The following is a 20,942-nucleotide window of genomic DNA, read 5'->3' as shown; positions in this document are numbered from 1 at the left end:
GGGGGCAGGAGAGTTTGCCAGGCTGTTAGCAGTCAGGGTCAGGGGGATTACTTGGGGTTCTGGAGCTGTTAGCACTGGGGATCAAGGTTATTGTGGGTCCTTGGGAGTATTACTGGGGGCTACTATCAGGGGTCTGGGTGTATCAGCAGTAGAGTAGGGTTGCTGGGGTTTGGTGAAGTTACCTAGGCAGGGGGCTTGATGGGGTAGGGGGTTACCCAAGGGAGGGAATTATCAGCAGGGGGGTTACCCAGGGGCCAGTGGGGTTTGGTGAAGCTACCCAGGTGGGGGGGGGGGGGTGGACCACTAGGTGAGGGTGATTCTATGTGGGGGTCTCCACAGTTGGGGAGTTAGCCAGGGACTCAATTGGCAAGGTTACCCAGAGGTGGGGTAGACTGCCTAGGGATCAGTTGGGAGTGGGCATAGCTAGGTTTGGGGGGTTACTGAGGGTTGGCTGGCAGCAGAGCTTAGCCGTGGGCAGTTCTTGGGACCTGAGCACTCCTATACCTCGTGCTTGTACAGAGAGACATTCCCCACTGCTCCCACATCTGCAAGAGTCACGGCTGCCCCTGGCCTGTCCCTGCAGCGCCGTACCCATTGGGGTCGCTCCACGCCATGCTGGGACCTGCAGCAACCCCCAATGAGGCACATGAACTTGTTCAAATCTCTTCCCACGAGCCTCAGGGCAGAGCAGGGCTGGCTGCGGGAAACAGAACTCGCTCTCCCTCTCCCGCAGGGGTGCAGCGTGTTCTGGAACCCACAAGTCCGTCCCCGCCATGCTTACTGCTTCCACGTGGAGCTACCCCCTTCAGACCAGTCCTCGCCCCTCACTGGGCCCCACCTCCCTCAGCCCAGGCTCTCTTTTGCAAAGCACTAAATCAGTGACACAGAAAAGTATAAAGTTTATTGCAGGGGTAAAAAGTGCGTGCGCCGCGCCCTGCCCCAGCATGGATTGAGTTCGGCTGCGTGCCCAGCCCAGGGCAAGGGCAGCTGCACTGACAAGGCAGGAAGAAGGGTCTGCAGGGTCTGCAGCATTACTGCAGCTCAGAAAAATCAAAAGGCTGGAAGTCTTCCCGGAAGGCCTTGGCAGCGGCCTCTGCCTCCTCCCGGCTGGCTGTACACTGTTGCCAGTCCGCTCGCCCAGGAACATTCAGAATGGCTTCACTCGCCAACACTTCCCTGCCAGCAAATCAAAACACAGAAATCCCCTAGTCAATGGCTGGAGTATTTTAAATTGCAAATAGATTACCTGAAATAATGAGGTTACAGATTTGGCATATAGCCTCTGTGACAGCAGAGTTTCTGTTATATCAGAGCACAAGCTCAGTTCATGTTGAATACAATAAGAAAACTCCCATTGAATTCAAGGGGAGTAGATCTACCAAGTCACATTCATAAATAGCCTTGGTAGGATTTGATTTTTATTGGTAAATGTCAATTTCACCAATCACACACGAAACTACGAAGAACTATTTCCATCAGTTATCATAAAAAAATGCTGCTTTAGTTTTATTTCAGGATATTCACTTTGTATATTTTGACATGTGATGTTGGCAATTTATGTTTTACCAGTTTTCATGTACTTTTTCAACATATATCTACTGTCATTAAACAACTGTCTGAACCCTCACCCCATAATTTCCTGAGACTAAAAATTGAAATAGATTAAAAAAAGTTTCAAAATAAAGCTGATGCCTGTCATTATTATAAAAAATAAAAATCAAATTTTACCAAGCCTACTTCTAAGCAGACAGAATTCCTAGCCAAAAACTTCAGCAAGCTGCTACTCAGACACACCACCCATTGTTCATGTTTTAAAAAGGCATTTTACTATGGAAAATGAAATTTAAACCACAGAGAATGACTTTATAAGGGATGGCACACAGACATGATTTTGCATCGCTACATTAACCTCTTCATTTGAAGCACTGTGATTTTATGATCTGAGGGTGGCTAGGAATTCAGACACACTAGCTCTGGAGCTAGTAGCACATAAAAGACGGTTACTCACCTTTGTAACTGTTGTTCTTCGAGATGTGTTGCTCACATCCATTCCAGTTAGGTGTGCGCGCCGCGCGTGCACGTTCGTCGGAAACTTTTTTTTTTACCCTAGCAACTCCAGTGGGCCGGCAGGTCGCCCCCTAGAGTGGCGCCGCCATGGCGCTCTATATATACCCCTGCCGGCCCGCCCGCTCCTCAGTTCCTTCTTGCCGGCTACTCCGACAGTGGGGAAGGAGGGCGGGTGTGGAATGGATGTGAGCAACACATCTCGAAGAACAACAGTTACAAAGGTGAGTAACCGTCTTTTCTTCTTCGAGTGATTGCTCACATCCATTCCAGTTAGGTGACTCCCAAGCCATACCTAGGCGGTGGGGTCGGAGTGAGAAGTCGCGGCCCGGAGCACCGCAGTTCCGAAGGCCGCATCCTCCCTCGACTGCTGGACCAGGGCGTAGTGGGAAGCAAAAGTGTGGACCGATGACCAGGTTGCTGCCCGACAGATTTCCTGGATGGGCACACGGGCTAGGAAAGCCAGCGATGACGCCTGCGCCCTGGTAGAATGCGCAGTCACACGGCCCGCAGGGACATGGGCCAAGTCATAACAAGTCCTGATACAGGACGTAACCCAAGAGGATATCCTCTGGGAGGAGATAGGAAGACCTTTCATACGATCTGCTACCGCCACGAAAAGTTGGGGGGATTTTCGGAAGGGCTTAGTCCTGTCTATGTAGAACGCGAGAGCCCTACGGACATCCAGCGAGTGGAGCTGCTGCTCCCTGCCTGAGGAGTGAGGTTTTGGGAAAAAAACCGGAAGGAAAATCTCTTGGTTGACATGGAAGGCTGAGACCACCTTGGGCAGAAAAGCAGGGTGTGGTCTCAGCTGCACCTTGTCCTTGTGGAAGACCGTATATGGGGGGTCTACCACAAGAGCTCGGAGCTCCGACACCCGTCTAGCTGAGGTGACAGCCACTAGAAAGGCAGTTTTCCAAGAGAGGTAGAGCAGGGAGCAAGTAGCTAACGGCTCAAAGGGGGGCCCCATGAGTCGGGACAACACCAGGTTAAGATCCCAGGTGGGAGCAGGGGGACGGACGTTAGGGAATAAACGTTCCAGCCCTTTAAGGAATCTCGACACCGTCGGGTGAGAAAAAACGGAGCGACCGTCCGCACCCGGGTGAAAGGTGGAGATAGCAGCTAGGTGGACTCGCAACGACGATAAGGCCAGACCTTGCCCTTTGAGGGACAAAACGTAGTCTAATATTTCGGAAACCGAAACTTCCATAGGGCGGAGATTTCTCTCTACGCACCAACAGGAGAAGCGCTTCCATTTCGCTGAATACGTGGCTCTTGTGGACGGTTTCCTGCTGCTCAAGAGCACCTCTCTCACAGGCGTGGAGCATCGCAGCTCTGGGCCAGTCAGCCACGCAGGAGCCACGCCGCTAGGTGCAGCGACTGCAGGTCTGGGTGACACAGGGTCCCGTGGTCCTGGGTAATCAGGTCCGGATGAAGGGGCAGGGGAACTGGGTCGGCTATGGCCAAGTCCAGCAGCATGGTGTACCAGTGCTGCCTGGGCCACGCCGGGGCTACCATGATCACGAGCGCCTTGTCCCTGCGCACCTTCAGGAGGACCTTGTGGACCAGAGGGAACGGGGGAAATGCATAGTACAGGTGGGTCGACCACCGGATGAGGAAGGCGTCCCCTATCGACCCCGGTTCCCTGCCCTGAAAGGAGCAGAATGCTGGGCACTTCCTGTTCCCCCTGGACGCAAAGAGGTCCACCCGGGGATAACCCCACCTCCGGAAAATGGAGAGAGCGACATCCGGGCGAAGGGACCACTCGTGCGACAGGAAGGATCTGCTCAGTCGATCTGCCAGAGTGTTCCGTACTCCAGGGAGGAAGGAAGCCCTGAGGTGAACGGAGTGGGCTACGCAAAAGTCCCAGAGACGTATCGCCTCGAGGCACAGGGAGGAGGACCTGGTGCCGCCCTGCTTGTTGATATAGTACATCGTCGTCGTGTTGTCCGTAAACACGGCGACACAACGACCCTGAAGCTGATGACAAAACGCTTGACAAGCAAGGCGGACCGCTCTCAACTCCCGTATGTTGATGTGGAGCCCCACCTCCTCCTGGGACCACAGGCCCTGTGTCCGCAGGGTCCCCAGGTGGGCCCCCCAGCCCAGATCTGAGGCATCCGTTGTCAGGGATACCGATGGCTGAGAGGGGTGAAAGGGAAGACCCGCACATAACACGGACTGGTCCAACCACCAGCCGAGAGAGTCCAAGACCTTCTGGGGGATTGTGACTAACATGTCTAAAGGTTGCCTTTGCGGCCTGTAACGGCTGATAAGCCACAGCTGGAGAGGCCTCATGTGGAGCCGAGCGTAGCCGGTCACAAAAGTGCACGCTGCCATGTGGCCTAACAGGGTTAGACATGTCCTTACTGACGTCAACGGGGCTGACCGCAAACGCTGAACGATCGCCGCCATGGTCTGGAACCGTTGCAGAGGCAGCGAGGCCCTGCCCATCGTGGCGTCCAAGACCGCCCCGATAAATTCCACCTTTTGCGTGGGCCTCAGAGTGGATTTGTCTGTGTTTATCAGGAGGCCCAGACTTGCAAATACGGCGGTGATCAGGCGGACATGGCTGCTGACCTGCTGCTCCGACGTGCCCCGAATCAACCAGTCGTCCAGATAAGGGAACACGTGGACACGGTTGCGTCGAAGATGCGCCACGACAACTGCCATGCATTTTGTAAACACCCTTGGGGCCGTGGACAGGCCGAAAGGGAGGACTGCAAACTGATAATGAAGAGCCCCCACAACGAAGCGGAGAAAGCGTCTGTGGCGCGGCCAAATGGCAATATGAAAATACGCGTCCTGCATGTCGAGGGCGGCGTACCAGTCTCCCGGATCCAGGGATGGAATAATGGTCCCCAGGGATACCATGCGGAACTTCAACTTCACGAGGTATTTGTTGAGTTCTCGCAGGTCGAGGATAGGCCTGAGGCCCCCCTTGGCCTTGGGGATCAGAAAGTAGCGGGAATAAAACCCCTTGCCTTTCTCGTTTTCCGGAACCGCCTCTATGGCTCCTTTGCTGAGGAGCGTCTGCACCTCCTGTCGAAGGAATTGCTCGTGAGAGGGGTCCCTGAAGAGGGACGAGGAAGGAGGGCGGGAAGGAGGAAACGAAACAAACTGCAGGCGGTATCCCGTCCGCACCAGGTTTAAGACCCAGCGGTCCGATGTTATTTGGGACCACGCCGGGAGGAAAAACGAAAGGCGGTTTGAAAACGGGGGGAAAGGATCCATAGGGGAAACTGCTACAGCGCCCTCGGGCGCACCTTCAAAATGAAGGCTTAGGACCAGGCGGGGGTTTTGAGGAGCCTTGGTTCTGCCCCCCTTGGTTCCCAGACTGCCTGCGCCTGCCGTTCCTGCCGCGGCGCCTGTAAGGGTCCTGCCGCTGGCGGAACTGGGAAAACGGCCTACGGTACGGCTGCTGCTGTGGCCTAAAGGGTCTACGCTGCGTCACGGGGGTGTGCATCCCGAGGGACCGCGCAATGACCCGGTTGTCCTTCAGACTCTTGAGTCTGGGGTCTGTCTTTTCCGAAAACAGGCCCTGGCCTTCGAAAGGAAGGTCCTGTATCGTGTGCTGGAGCTCTGGCGGAAGGCCGGAAACCTGCAGCCAGGAGATGCGACGCATCGTAACTCCCGACGCGAGGGTACGGGCAGCCGAGTCCGCAGCGTCCAAGGATGCTTGTAAGGCCGTGCGCGCGACCTTTTTGCCCTCGTCCAGGATGGCCGTAAACTCCTGGCGAGCATCCTGTGGCAGCAGCTCTTTAAATTTGTCCACTGCCACCCAGGAGTTAAAAGCGTACCTGCTCAGCAGGGCCTGCTGATTAGAGACCCTGAGCTGCAGGGCCCCAGCCGAATATACCTTACGGCCAAGGAGGTCCATCCGCCTGGCCTCTCTGGATTTGGGGGCCGGAGCCTCCTGGCCGTGACGCTCCCTATCGTTCACCGACTGCACCACCAGTGAACCGGGAGTCGGGTGAACGTGCAAGTATTCATACCCCTTGGAAGGGGCCATGTACTTTCTCTCGACTCCTTTCGCTGTCGGAGGGATGGAGGCCGGGGACTGCCAGATAGTATTGGCATTGGCCTGAATGGTCCGTACAAAGGGCAGGGCGACCCTGGTGGGAGCATCCGAAGAGAGGATGGTAACAATCGGGTCCTCTATCTCCGAGACCTCCTCTGCCTGCAGACTCAGGTTTTGGGCCACCCGCCTGAGGAGGTCCTGGTGCGCCCTGAGATCCAGCGGGGGGGGACTGTTGGAGGAGGTACCCGCCACCGCCTCATCCGGGGAGGAGGATGAGGAGACCCCAGGCACGATAGTGTCCAACTGAGGGTCTTCCTCAGCCCTCGCCTCTACCTCCGGAGCCACAGCGGAGTCCTGCTGTTTGGACCCTTCCTCCGCCTCCGGGGAGGGAGGGGGGCGAGACAAGGAGGCTTCAGGGGCCCTACGCTCCGCATTCGCCGGTGTGGGAGGGAGCTGCTGGGGGCCCTGGGCCTGATGGTATGCCCAGGGTGTCCAGAATCCCCACTGTGGTGGGCCTTGGTCTTCCAGCGGCGGATCCCCGAAGAGCGCCGCCTGCCGGTCGGTGCCGAGCGCATACGCACTGTCCGCCTGCGAAGATACGGACGGCTGTCTCGAGGGCCACGGCGGGGCCGACCCCGGATGGTACGGGCCGGCGCGGGCCGGCACGGAGGATCGTCTCGGTGCCGGGGACCGGTGCCGGGAGTCGTATCGGTGCCGGGATCGGGACCGGGACCTGGATCTGTCACGGTGCCGGGATCCTGATCGGTACCGGGTGTCGCTTCGGTAGCGGGACCTACCACCGGCTCGGCGCCGGGAGGTCGACCGAGACCGGGACCTGCCACCATCTCGGTGCCGGGAGGTCGACCGGGACCTACCACCGGCTCGGCGCCGGGAGGTCGACCGAGACCGGGACCTGCCATCAGCTCGGTGCCGGGAGGTCGACCGGTGCGGCGAGTAGCGATGGGACCTGCTCCTGGAGTCGCGGTGCCGGTGACGCCGACTGGAGCTTGACCGCGACCGTCCGGAGGTCGACCGTTGCCGCGAGTGCGACCGGTGCCGCTGAGGGGAGCGGTGCCGGGACTGCGAGCGGCGTCGGGATCTGGAGCGCCCAAGACGTCGGGACCTAGATGGCGAAGGACTGTCTCTGGGCGGCGCCGACATCATGGGCTTGCCCCTGGACACGACCCGCACCGGAGGTACCGGGGGTGGCAGCCGAGTGGGCTCCGTCAGGGCAATAAGGTCCCGAGCCGAGGCGAAGGTCTCCGGTGTTGACGGGACCACTATCTCAACCCCAGATCTCATGGGGGAGCTCGGCGGCACCGGACTCAACGGACCCGCCTGGCCCGGAGTCAACGGTGCTGACGGTGCCGGCGGTGCCGCGGCCGATGTCGAGGCCGGGCGCTCAAGCCGGGTCTGCCTGGCCGGAGTAGCAGACTTCGACGGCCTAGGCTGTGATTCCGGTGCCGGAGAAGGTCGGTGCCGAGGAGTCTTCTCGGTGCCGGAGCGATCCGGTGCCGGTGCCGAGACCACGGTCCGCGAAGTCGACGGGTCAAGTGCCGCCTCCATTAGGAGAGTTCGGAGTCTCTGATCTCTCTCCTTTTTTGTCCTCGGCTTGAAAGCCTTACAGATGCGGCACTTGTCAGACCTGTGCGATTCCCCGAGGCACTTCAGGCACGCTTCGTGGGGATCGCTGGTGGGCATGGGCTTCTTGCAGGCCGCACACTGCTTGAAGCCCGGCGAAACAGGCATGAGCCTGGCGCCGGGTGCCGGGAAGGGCTAAGCCCCCGGCCAAGAACTATTTAACAACTATTGACTAAACTATTTACTTAACAACACTAATTAACACTATATAGAACTAGAGATAAGCGATTGAAAACTAGGAGAGCTAGGGACGTGGAGGACAGCTAAGCCGCGCTCCACAGTTCCAACGACCGACACGGCGGTAAGAAGGAACTGAGGAGCGGGCGGGCCGGCAGGGGTATATATAGAGCGCCATGGCGGCGCCACTCTAGGGGGCGACCTGCCGGCCCACTGGAGTTGCTAGGGTAAAAAAAAAAGTTTCCGACGAACGTGCACGCGCGGCGCGCACACCTAACTGGAATGGATGTGAGCAATCACTCGAAGAAGAACTAACTGGAATCTTCACAAACACGTATGAAACTCCCAACCTCATTCTTCAAACAGAGAAGCGAAAGAATGGTGGGCCAGCTGGTTTAAGCACATTCTCTTCTTTATTCTGACACCATGCTGCTTCGTGGCCTTACACAAATGACTTCACATCTCCGTCTCTCACTTTCCCCATCTTTAAATACTTATTTCTCTTTTGTAAGTGACTGAGATCTACAGATGAAATAAGTTCTTAAGGAGTTTAGTGTTATTTCCATAAATAAATGAATTAATTTTAAGATGGTAGTAATTCCTCACCTTTCTAGGTCATTAGCCTAAGTAGCCTCAGCTCCCCTCTCAACTGCTGTGGGACAGCATCTTTGGCCGATGTAGCAATTGTATATTTTAATTTTACTAAACACGATGAAGTTAAACAGTAGGAAAAACAAACCTTCCAAATTGCAAGGGAAATTTTTTCTTAATTCGATGAAAAAGCTTCTCTCCAGTATCCAGTTCAACGTAAAAATAAGGTGTCCCTGGCTGTGCAATCTAGAAGAGGGGGAATAAAGGTGATGTTTAAACATTAATCAGCATTTCACACGCTGGAAAAACCTGGATTCCCTGAGCCAAGTCTGAAAAGTACAATAATGTGACTATTGATCATTCACAGAAAGTGAACAGAGCAGCTGATTTTTAAATACATAAGGTGTAAAATGTTCAGATATAAAATCCCCCTAAAAAAACAGAAAACCTAGAAACAGCTTGTAACGTAAGTGATTTTGTCGCAACTGCCAGCTAGCAGAGAGGGGGGAGAACCAGCATATCTTCGCCAGTGTGGGGTTAAATGTCTCCTACTGCTGGGATACACTGTGCACAAAAGATAACACCGATACAGACGTTACGTTTCCGTGCAGCTAACATTGTGAAATCGACCAACAAAAGCCAGCAAATGAAGTTCTAGGTTAACTCAACTTGTCATTGTAGAAAAACTGTTAAAGGACAGAAGCACAGCTGCTTTTTTCTTAGCTTTTGTTAACTCATGCCACAACCCGGGGTGTTAGCGACTAGGCTGGAAATTAGGAGTCCTACAAAACACACTGGGAGCAACAATCTTACCCAGCCATCAGCCCATGCAAAAAGAGACTTAACTGAAGCTTTTGATTGAAAATCTGTGATATCTGGTTTAACTTGAAACATCTCTCTGTTGATCTGTGACACAAGTCTAGTTTGTGTGCGCCCAGATTGATGGAACACCTATACTACAATAGTAGCATGTGCTCTTTTTCCTTAGAATACCACACACCTGACTAGCAGCAGCAAAGGTAGTAATACAAGACAAAATGGAGTTTGTTTAGGCCAATCTGGGCCTACGTTCACAGCTTTCAACGTTTCTGTACAACCTCAGGTATGCTGTGAGGTCTGTATTCTCACAACAGCACTATCCTGTCAAGCTACCAACTGGACACAAGGACTTTGTGGCTCCACATGTCAGAATCAAGGTCAGTCAAGAGGTGTTCACCGATAAAGAGTATGCCTATGACACTGTCTTTTTTGTGGAGAAGCCAAAGATTTTTAGCCCTGCCCTTCAAAGTTTCCGCAATGCACCCGCACTATGAGATTGAATGTCTCCTGGAAGAAGACCAAGGTCCATAACCTTGAAGTTGGGTCACCAGAACTCCTGGTGCAGGTGGGGATGAGCACTCTGGAGAGCGCTGAGGAGTTCAAATGGTCGCAGCAAACTGGTCATCTGAAGAATAGGTCTCGCTGTCCTCTGCATGAAGTCCGTGTCTCTCCTATGGATGCAAACACGTCTCTGCGCTAAGACAAAGTTCAGGATCTATCAGATTTGTGCACTGCCTACACTGCTATATGGGTCAGAAACCTGGAACCTCCTACAAACAGACTTGGAGCAGCTAGAGGCATTCCATGTGCGCTGCCATGACCAAATCCTGAGCATAAAACAGTTTGACTTTGTGTGAAATGGCATTATCCTGCAGTGATTTGGCCTTCCTCCAATTGCTCATTACATTCAGAAAGGGGCATTGCGTGCTCTTCAGCCATGTCACTAGGAAGGACAAAAACACCCAGCTCACTGTGCTCTCAGACAAATGTGCAAAGGGTGTCACCCTTGACCCAACCTGCCTAGAGATTCACAGATTTGCAGGATTGAGCCAGATCTGAGAACGTCATTCTATGATGTTTGGTACGATGCCATCATCCATTGTCACTCTGGCTGGAGCAACGGTTCTCAGTACACCATGCGCATTTGATGATGAGGATGAAGATGATGAATTTATAAAATACCAAAGGGAAAACTGTGCATCTCTGAAATCTGTTACCAACTCACTGGGCCTGTTTTGCAGTACATTCACATGAATACTTTGCATGAACACCCTCACTTTCTGCACACGCACAGCGAGGCAGGCAGCTAGCGTACTATACCTGTTTGTCAAACCCCAATTTGGGTGGCTTCTATCATGCAGGGCTTCATCATTTCAAGATTCATAGAACCATAGCACTGGAAGAGACCTCGAGAAGTCGTCTAGTCCAGTCCCCTGCACTCATGGCAGGATTAAGTATTATCTAGCCCATCCCTGACAGGTGTTTGTCTAACCTTTTCTTTAAAGTATCAGAGGGGTAGCCGTGTTAGTCTGGATCTGTAAAAGCAGCAAAGAGTCCTATGGCACCTTATAGACTAACAGACGTATTGGAGCATGAGCTTTCGTGGGTGAATACCCACTTCGTCGGATGTATGTAGTGGAAATTTCTCCCTCCTTCTTTTAACAACTTTTATGTACTTGAAAACTGTTATGTCCCCTCTCAGTCTTCTCTTCTCCAGACTAAACAAACTCAATTTTTTCAATCTTCCCTCATAGCTCATGTTCTCTAGACCTTTAATCATTTTTGTTGCTCTTCTCTGGACTTTCTCCAGTTTCTCCACATCTTTCCTGAAATGTGATGCCCAGAACTGGACACAATACTCCATTTGAGGCCTAATCAGCACGGAGTAGAGCAGAATTACTTCTCATGTCTTGCTTACAACACTCCTGCTAATACAGTCCAGAATCATGTTTGCTTTTTTTGCAACAGTGTTACACTGTTGATTCTCATTTAGCTTGTGGTCCACTATGACCCCCAGATCCCTTTCTGCAGTGCTCCTTCCTAGGCAGTCATTGCCCATTCTGTATGTGTGCAACTGATTGTTCCTTCCTAAGTAGAGCATTTTGCATTTGTCCTTATTGAATTTCATCCTATTTATTTCAGACCATTTCTCTAGTTTGTCCAGATCATTTTGAATTATAATTCAATCTTCCAAAGCACTTGCAACCGCCCCAGCTTGGTATCATCTGCAAACTTTATAAGTGTACTCTCTGTGCCATTATATAAATCTTTGATGAAGATACTGAACAGAACCAAACCAGAACTGATCCTCGTGGGACCCCACTTGTTAAGATTACACTAGGGCAACATGGGGCTATAGTGCATTAACTCCATTTGGAAACTAAAGCTGCTGAAAAATAAATCAGGCATCTTGCCAGCAGCTCCTAACACTAATACTTTGTGATCTGCACTAGCTCTGCCCATTAGCTTGTGGGTGGAGGTTCAGTACCTATTCTGACTTATGAAGCTCTACATGGCCTGGGGCTTGCCTGCTTGTGATGCCTCTCCCCTTGCGAGATACTGACACAAGATCAATGGAAGTGCTCAGAGTGCAGCCTCTCTGGTTTACCAGGGAAGATACTGATGGTAGGACTGGGGGCCTCAACTTAGAAATTCATTCCCTCTGCTCTGAAACCCCCTCAACAAGCTCACCATTAGTGCACGGTGAAAAGCTTTTGGAGGATGCTGAGGTTTTTAAAGCATGTGTTGTGTCTGGGGTTCTGCAGGACCCAAATTAGAGGACATCCACCTCATGCTGATGACTGGTTTTGTGCACAGCAAGGCAGCTGGGTTGACTAATGTCAGTTCTGTCTCAGTTTACAACGGTCACGCTGCAGTCATGGCCCAACCCCGTCTGCCAACACCGCCTGCAGTGTCTGCCAATGGGCCTGTGACTCAAGGATCAGACTCCTCAGTCACCAAAGGATCCATGAAAAATAAAACCTGGGAAAGATCATCCTTGACCTTGAGGGATCACCGACAACGAGTGTAGTTTTAAATGGTCAAGGCTCCTACAGACCAGCATAAAGCATCTTTTATGTTTATATGTTGAAACCAAACTAAAATAACAATTTCCACAGCCCAGCCTGCTGAAAATCAAGGCCTTCTACTTTCTAACACAGAGAGGATATTATTAAACCTTTGCATTGCTTTACATAGTAAAGGGGGTTTGGGCATTGGCCTGCTAAACCCAGGGTTGTGAGCTCAATCCTTGAGGGGCCATTTGGGGAACTGGGATAAAAATCTGTCTGAGGATTGGCCCTGAGCAGGGGGTTGGAGTAGATGATCTCCTGAGGGGTCCATTCCAACCCTGATATTCTGTGATCAGTGTTATTTATTGACCAGAAGCTAGCCAGCCAACTCCTCTGCAGCACGACAAGCTCGCAATACTCCTTGTGGAAAGCAACCTGGTTTTATTCATGGCATCTAGCTGCTTTACAAGGTTGAGTAGTTTTGTTCCCATTTCCTAACAGAAGCTTTCTCTGAGCCAGCCTGAGGAAAGCCTCAGCTTTGCTTGAAATGAACCTTAGCGCATCAGAATTAAAAGAAAAAGTTGAAACCGAATCTTTGGCTTGTTCCTACTTTGGCTGGAAATGTGTTTTCCAAGGAATAATGGACTCAAAGGACACAGCAAGCTAGGCTGCTGCTAGTTATTACTCATTGATCCAGCACGAAGGGCAAGTGGTCCCTAAACTCTGCCCAGGAAAGGGCACCAAAACTCATAGACTCATAGGTCAGAAGGGACCAATATGATCATCAAGTCTGACCTCCTGCACAAGGCAGGCCACAGAACCCTACCCATCCACTTTTATAACAACCCCTAACCCAGGACTGAGTTATTGAAATCCTCAAAATTGGTTTGAAGACCTCAAGCTGCAGAGAATCCACCAGCAAGTGACCCATGCCCCACGCTGCAGGGGAAGGTGAAAAACCTCCAGGGCCCCTGCCAATCCGCCCTGGAGGAAAATTCCTTCCTGACCCCAAATATGGCGATCAGCTAAACCCTGAGCATGTGGGCAAGACTCACCAGCCAGCACCCAAGAAGGAATTCTCTGCAGTAACTCAGTTCCCATCCCATCCAACATCTCCCCTCAGACCATTGAGCAGACTTATCTGGTGATAATCCAAGATCAATTGCCCAAATTAAACTATCCTATCATAACATCCCCTCCATATACTTATCAAGCTTAGTCTTAAAGCCAGATAAGTCTTTTGCCCCCACTACTTCCCTCGGAAGGCTGTTCCAGAACTTCACTCCCCTAATGGTTAGAAACCTTCGTCTAATTTCAAGTCTAAACTTCCTAATATCCAGTTTGTACCCATTCGTCCTCGTGCCTACATTAGTACTAAACTTAAATAATTCCTCTCCCTCCCTAACGTTAACCCCCCTGATATATTTATATAAAGCAAGCATATCCCCCCGCAGCCTTCTTTTGGCCAGGCTAAACAAGCCAAGCTCTTTGAGTCTCCTTTCATAAGGCAGGTTTTCCATTCCTTGGATCATCCTAGTAGCCCGTCTCTGGACCTGTTCCAGTTTGAATTCATCCTTCTTGAACATGGGACACCACAACTGCACACAATATTCCAGATGGGGTCTCACCAGCGCCTTATATAACGGTACTAACACCTCCTTATCCTTGCTGGAAATACTTCGCCTGATGCATCCTAAAATCGCATTTGCTTTTTTAACAGCTGTATCACATTGGCGGCTCATAGTCATCCTGCTATCAACCAATACCCCAAGGTCCTTCTCCTCCTCTGTCGCCTCCAACTGATGCGCCCCCAACGTATATCTAAAATTCTTATTATTAATCCCTAAGTGCATGACCTTGCACTTTTCACTATTATATTTCATCCTATTACTATTACTCCAGTTTACAAAGTGGTCCAGATCTTCCTGAATAGTATTCCTGTCCTTCTTCATGTTAGCAATACCCCCCAGCTTTGTGTCATCCGCAAACTTTATTAGCACATTCCCGCTCTTTGTGCCAAGATCAGTAATAAAAAGGTTAAATAAGATTGGTCCCAAAACCGATCCTTGAGGGACTCCACTAGTAACTTCCTTCCAGCCTGACAGTTCACCCTTCAATACGACCCGCTGGAGTCTCCCCTTTAACCAGTTCCTTATCCACCTTACAACTTTCATATTCATCCCCATCTTTTCCAATTTAACTAACAGTTCCCTATGTGGAACCGTGTCAAACGCCTTACTGAAATCGAGGTAAATTAGATCTACCGCATTTCCTTTATCTAAGTAATCCGTCACCTTCTCAAAGAAGGAGATCAGATTGGTTTGGCACGATCTACCTTTAGTAAATCCATGTTGCAATTCGTCCCAATTACCATTGACCTCTATGTCCTTAACTACTTTCTCCCTTAAAATTTTTTCCAAGACCTTACATACTACAGACGTCAAGCTAACAGGCCTATAATTACCCGGATCACTATTATTCCCTTTCTTAAAAATAGGAACTACGTTAGCAATTCTCCAGTCGTACGGCACAACCCCCGAGTTTATCGATTGCTTAAAAATTCTCACTAATGGGCTCGCAATTTCACGCGCCAGTTCCTTTAATATCCTCGGATGGAGATTGTCCGGGCCCTCCGATTTTGCCCCATTAAGCTGTTCAAGTTTGGACTCTACCTCAGTTGCGGTAATATCCACCTCCATATCCACATTCCCGTTTATCATCCCTCCATCATCGCTAAACTCCTCACTAGTCTTATTAAAAACTGAGCCAGTCACTTGGCATAAACTGGCACTATTCCTCTGAAGCAAATGGAGCTGCACCTGCTCTTGTCGGCAGTGAATTCAGCCAGCCATGCGCACATGACTGGCATGCCAGATGGAAACTTATTTCTTATATCTCCTCACTTCAGACATTTCTGGCTTCTGGGCTTTATTTAGCACCACTATAACAGACAGATGGCTAATCTACAAAATGTAAAGGGTTGGGTTCTTTTATAAATCCAATCATGCAGAAAATAGCTGAGAAAACAGCACCGACCTATGGGAACCTCAGAGGTTTTATTCAGATAAAAGGAACAGGAGGTCATATTAGCAATGTTTGATTAAAGGCCACCCCAGACAGTCAGAATTATTGATACAGGGCTTAATGGTGGAGATGCAGAGCACCTACAACTCTCAATGTTTTCACCTCAACAGGTAAGTGCTCAGTGCCTCAAAGCACAGGCCCACCGTGTATCACAACTCCCGACTGCTTAATCTGGTCATGCAAGGCTACTGCTGGATGAAATGCCAAACCAGAAAGGGTAAGTAAATGAGAAGTGAAAGTCTTGTGTCATACTTGCTTGATATCCGAGTGCTCTGGGATTTCTAATAATTCAATCTCCTGTTCTTGTGCTTGTAAAATAAAGGACTCTTTAATGTCTTCAGTAGCACAGCAGTTGAGTGGTACAGGAATCACCTGGAGATGGTGGACACAAGAAAAAGACACAAACTAAACGTTCTTGAAACATTTTCATGACTGTCCTCCAATACCTTTTGTGGTAGATGAGGCCACTCTGAAACTGTTACAAGTCATCAGGTAGAAAACCACCCAACGCTCCTTCCATAACCCATGCAGCAGAAACTGGTCACTGAGCATCAGTGTTTTCAGACACTGGCTGAAGATTTGTACGTGTTATAGCACACACTTGGAAGCTTTCCTGCCTATCTCAGTACCTGGAACAGTAACCCACTGCACATGCCAATGAGAGCTGCTAAAACCAAAGCAGGAGGAGATCCTACCAGCTTCCATGAAGCCCTTCTGGTCTTTATCAGCTGAAGATAATAAATGTTCCAGTCTACTGAGAGTGGCCTTCAGTAAACTTTAGCTCTCTGCACTTGCTGCAGCAGGAAAAATTCAAACATGTTCAAGTGGCCATTTACGGGGTCCCAGGGGTTCTACCTTTGTCCTGCTTCCCATCTGCTGGTCGCAAGATTATTTACAATTTAGGATGCCAAGGAGGAAAAACAGATAAGGGAGTTTGCCTGTACTTGGGTTGAAATGTGAGCTGTTCCCTTTCAAAGCAGCTTAGAGTGCGTTCTTCCACTGGTGTGTTATAACCCTACCTGCAACTGTAGGTGCTGACTCCTGTAATTTCTTTCAAACAACACGTATCTTTTTCCTTTGCTTCTGAAAAACTTCTTCAGGGCAGATTTGTACTTGTCTATTTCTTCCATCGCCTCTGAAGAAAGTTCAACCACTGACTGGTAATGCCCAATAGGTAAAATCAGGACATGATCATTTGATAAGCCACCCTTGGCAAGGGCAAGATAGCACTAGAACAGAACAAGAAATCAGAAAATACATAAGCATCTATTCACAGCAAACCAACTCAGACCTTGCCATGGTTATTCCCCCATGGCTAACCTGGCTCACAGTTGCACGATTCAAAAGACAAAAATCAACAAAATACCCCAGGCTCTACGTCAAGGAGAGTTTGCAGCAGGCTGTCAATTATCAGATGACTTAAAAAAGGGTAGGGCACTGCAAAAAATTAATTTGGAGGCAGGGCAAAGTGCCACCTGCAAGGAGGCAGCTGAGCTGGGCTTCAGTCAGGGTGGCAATAAATGGGATTTCTGGATATGACGCAGCTTGAAAGAAAATCCACTTGGGAATTTATGGTTGGCTTTAAAATAAAGAATGAATTAATTTGATCCTGTAATAGTTCATAATCAGCTAATTTTGGTTTATACTCCACAGCAGCAGCAGCAGCAGCAGCAGCTTTATGCAAAGTGGAATAGCCAGCTATCAACACCGTTAACCCAGAGGAGGTCATGGAATCAGGGCTCAGGTGTTCTTACACAAGACATAATGGTCTCCAACTAGACAGAAAGTTATCCAGAGAAAAAGATCACCAAAGACATGTAAATAACAAGGTTTAATCATTAAGAAATGCATTTGATTAGGAAAAACTTTTTCACTCAGAGAGTGGTGAAACACTGGAATGGGTTTCCCTAGGGAGGTGGTGGAATCTCCTTCCTTAGAGGTTTTTAAGGTCGGGCTTGACAAAGCCCTGGCTGGGATGATTTAGTTGGGAATTGGTCCTGCTTTGAGCAGAGGGTTGGACTAGATGACCTCCTGAGGTTCCTTCCAACCCTGATCATCTATGATTCTATGATATGAGCTGGAATTTTGCTGAGAGCCAGTAGGTTCCACTGCTGAAGTAGGTTTCCATCTCAGGACAGGCTTAGACCAGGTCTGCACTTGAAAAGGTTTGTTAATGTAGCTTGTGACAAACGGGGATTTTTTTTGTAATATTTTTGTGACACCGCTGTGTGATGCAGCTTCCCTCATACTTGGCTCAGCTATCCATGGTGGGAGGAGGGAGGTGACGGGAAACGGATTAAGTTTGCTCTCAGGGCAGACTAACACATAAGTGTGTGGGTGTGTGGGCTAGCTGGCTGAGCAGACTGAGTGAATCATTAAAAAGATTGGCGAAGGCCAACCCGTATCAGTGGAAATCTGAGAAGACAATGGAAATCCAGTCACCAGGATATTGACATCTAGCAATCAATGACCCAGAGGGAGGAGAAAAAGGTGGGGGAATAAAAATGGGCTCTGGCAAAAACTTGGGAGCTCTTTCACCTGGGAACTAACTAAGGAAGGCAGTCAGAGACACAGAGCCTGAAAATGGGAGTTCCCTACAGCTTGGCTAGTGAATTGCTCTGGGTTGACTAGCATGGACTATGCTTTAATGTTTATGGCTCTATGCTAACCTAAGGAATTCCAATGCTATATTCCAGCAGACTAATACAGCCAACTGTTTTGAAAATGCTGCTTGAGTGTCACTGCAAATACTGCGTGAAGTGCATTAGTCTCTGAAGCGTGTACCAGTCTCTAACCAAGAGTCTCTCTCAGCTGGACTTGGCAAGCAGAGCTCACAGTGTGAAGCAGGAGTGCTGAAGACCTCAAAGTTCAGTCTCAGGAGGCAGGGAGGCCACGGAGCCGACCCTGAAGGAAGAGTGAGACCCCTTTGGGACTCTGGCATGCTGAAGGGATTCTGTCAAGAGACTATTCTAAAGCTGGGGTGTAGCACTGATTTTGTGGATTTGTGACACAAATAAAACGGCAAACCCTCCTAATGCAGTCATGCCTTATACTAGCAAGAAAGAGAAAAGACGTGATGTTGTCCATACAGCTACACTGGTTTATCTCACTGAATAAACCATACCGGTAGAAGCACTTTGTCGCCAGTATAACTGCATTTATATTGGGGCTTTGGCAGGTATAGAAATATCATTAAAGAAAAATCGCCCTGACTGACATTACTATACTGGCAAATCTTTCTAGTGCAGATGTGGCCTTGCCGTGGTTTCCTGAGTGTAAGCAAAGACAAGAAAAGTTATCTAACTGCAGAGTAGAATAAACTGTGCTGCTGGGAGATCTTTTACTTACTTAGGTACATGATTTAAGTTGGAATCACAGAGTTACATGCTCACACTCAGGACATCGTTTGTGGCTGATACATAGTCAAAATGGGCTGTGGCGCCTCTTGTGTTGAAGAGCAGTGAAACTGGACAATACCAGGTTTCCTCTGAGGTTTGTGAGAGGATAATCAGAGGTTTCTGTGACCTATAGCTGCCAGACAACCCTTTTCTGTATAAGTTTAGGATATTTTTAATTGCAGTTTAAAATCAAGTGTTAAAAAGAAAGTGGCTTTAAATCGTAAGCATCACTACAACACTGCACTTTTCTGTGAGAAGAATGTGCCAAGTAGTACTCACGTGTGTGCCGATACTAACAACCAAATGTTTCTCAACGTCAGGGCTGGAAAGACAGAACCAACAGGGGCCAGTTGGCTGATCTTTATTAGGAGAAAAAAAAACAAAAACTGTTACCATAAGCATTCTTTTCATAGTGATAACAGGATCAGAGCTAAGCACTCAAAGGTACCATATGGATGTTACTGTAAATGTACTTATTTTTGGTGTAAGAACTGGTTGGAAGGCTAGGGCAATGTTTTCTGGTGCCCCGTCTCTTTAAGAACATAAGAGCAGCCATACTGGGTCACAGCAATGGTCTAATGCAGTATCTTGTCTTCCAATAGTAACCACAATCAGAAGCTTCAGATAGAATGAATAAAACAGGGCAATTTCAAATGATCCATTTTGTTGTCCAGTCCCAGCTTCTGACAGGTGAAGGTTTAAGGTCACTCAGAACATGGGTTGAGACCGACCGTTTTGGCTAAAAGCCATTGATGGACTTATCCTCCAGGAGTATACCCAATTCTTTTTTTTTTAAACTCAGTTATACTTTTGGCCTTCATAAAATCCCATGGCAAGGAGTTCCAGAGGTTGACTGCACATTGTGTGAAGATGACTTGATGATTTATAATATGCAAACAGAATAGAGTCCGGAGCAGGAATACATATACACACTTGGTGCTTTAATGGAGCTAACTTCACAAAGTTAAAAACAATTATGAGTCCGATAAGTTGGGAGCAAGAATTTCAATGATAATTTGGAATCATTTAAGAACACTTTCCTAGATACTCCAAAAAGTCACAATCCCACAAATAAGGAAACTCACACTGGTTTAAAAAAAAATACCTGGTTTAAAGGAGAAGTGAAGGCAGCTATAAAAATTAAAAAAGAGTAGGTAACAAATGGAAGAAAGGGAAATTCATAATAATGAATATAAATCAGAAGTTAGCAGTTGTAGAAAATTAAAAAGGAAAGCCAAGGGACACAAGGAGAAATGTGTGGCCAGCAGAGTTAAAGACAGTAAGGAAGGTTTTTTTACATATATTAGGAACAAAAAGAATCCTCCTGACAATGGCACTGGTCCACTTCTATTTGGAAATGGTAGAATTACCAATAATAATACAGAAAAGCGTAAGTGTTCAGTAAATATTTCTAGTAGGTATTTAGGGAACACACATGATATAGTCCCATTATGTGTGATCATAACACTGCATTCCACTAGTATTTCTGGAGTCTGTTAAACAGAAGCTCCTACAATCAGACATTTTTCAGTCAGCAGGTCCAGACCACTTCCATCCAAGAGTTTTAAAAGAGCTGACAGAAGGGCTCGCTGGACTGTTAATGTTGATTTTCAATATGTCTTGGATGAACTGGGGTACTTCCAAAAGACTGGAAGAAAACCAACATGTAATTTTTAAAGTGTAACAGGATGACCCGGGTCATGATTGGCCTGTCAGTTTGACAAAAATCCTGGGAAAGATAAAGGAGCAGCCAATACAGGGCTCAGTTAATAAAGAATTAAGGAGGGTAATATAATTAAGGCAAATCAATATGGGTTTATGAAAAATGGATCCTGTCAAATTAACTTGATATCTTTTTTTATTACATTATACATTTCGTTGCTAAAGGTAACAGTGTTGATGTAATATACTTTGACTTCTCTAAGGCATTTCACTTGATACTGCACAACATTTTGGTTAAAAAACTAAAATGATATATAATTAATATGGCACACATTAAACAGATTAAAAACTGGCTAACTGATAAGATCTCAAAAATGTAACCATAAATGGGGAATAGTCACTGCATGCATTTGATTTTCAACATGGTCCCACAGGGATAGGTTTTTGGCCCTACAGTTTCTAACATTTTTATCA

General features: G+C 48.6%; 1 protein-coding gene across 5 annotated transcripts in view; it reads right to left on the bottom strand.

Annotated features, from left to right (window-relative positions):
* Nucleotides 1–879: 879 nt before the first annotated feature.
* CWF19L1 (CWF19 like cell cycle control factor 1) overlaps nucleotides 880–20,942 on the bottom strand; it is a 65,902-nt gene continuing 45,839 nt past the window's right edge. For 4 of the 5 annotated variants that reach the window (XM_030536551.1, XM_030536552.1, XM_030536556.1 and 1 more), the window contains 5 exons: nucleotides 19,086–19,165; nucleotides 16,428–16,637; nucleotides 15,661–15,780; nucleotides 8,643–8,740; nucleotides 880–1,176 (listed from right to left, as the gene is read on the bottom strand). In XM_030536551.1, the coding sequence (XP_030392411.1) occupies nucleotides 1,032–1,176; nucleotides 8,643–8,740; nucleotides 15,661–15,780; nucleotides 16,428–16,637; nucleotides 19,086–19,165 (653 nt within the window). In that variant the 3' untranslated portion in view covers nucleotides 880–1,031. The remainder of the gene's footprint in view (nucleotides 1,177–8,642; nucleotides 8,741–15,660; nucleotides 15,781–16,427; nucleotides 16,638–19,085; nucleotides 19,166–20,942) is intronic. The other variant, XM_030536553.1, reaches the window with a different exon arrangement.

Source organism: Gopherus evgoodei, chromosome 17 (assembly GCF_007399415.2).
Source record: "Gopherus evgoodei ecotype Sinaloan lineage chromosome 17, rGopEvg1_v1.p, whole genome shotgun sequence".
In the NCBI taxonomy this organism is placed as follows: Eukaryota; Metazoa; Chordata; order Testudines; family Testudinidae; genus Gopherus; species Gopherus evgoodei.
This window is presented reverse-complemented; position numbering and strand designations above follow the sequence as displayed.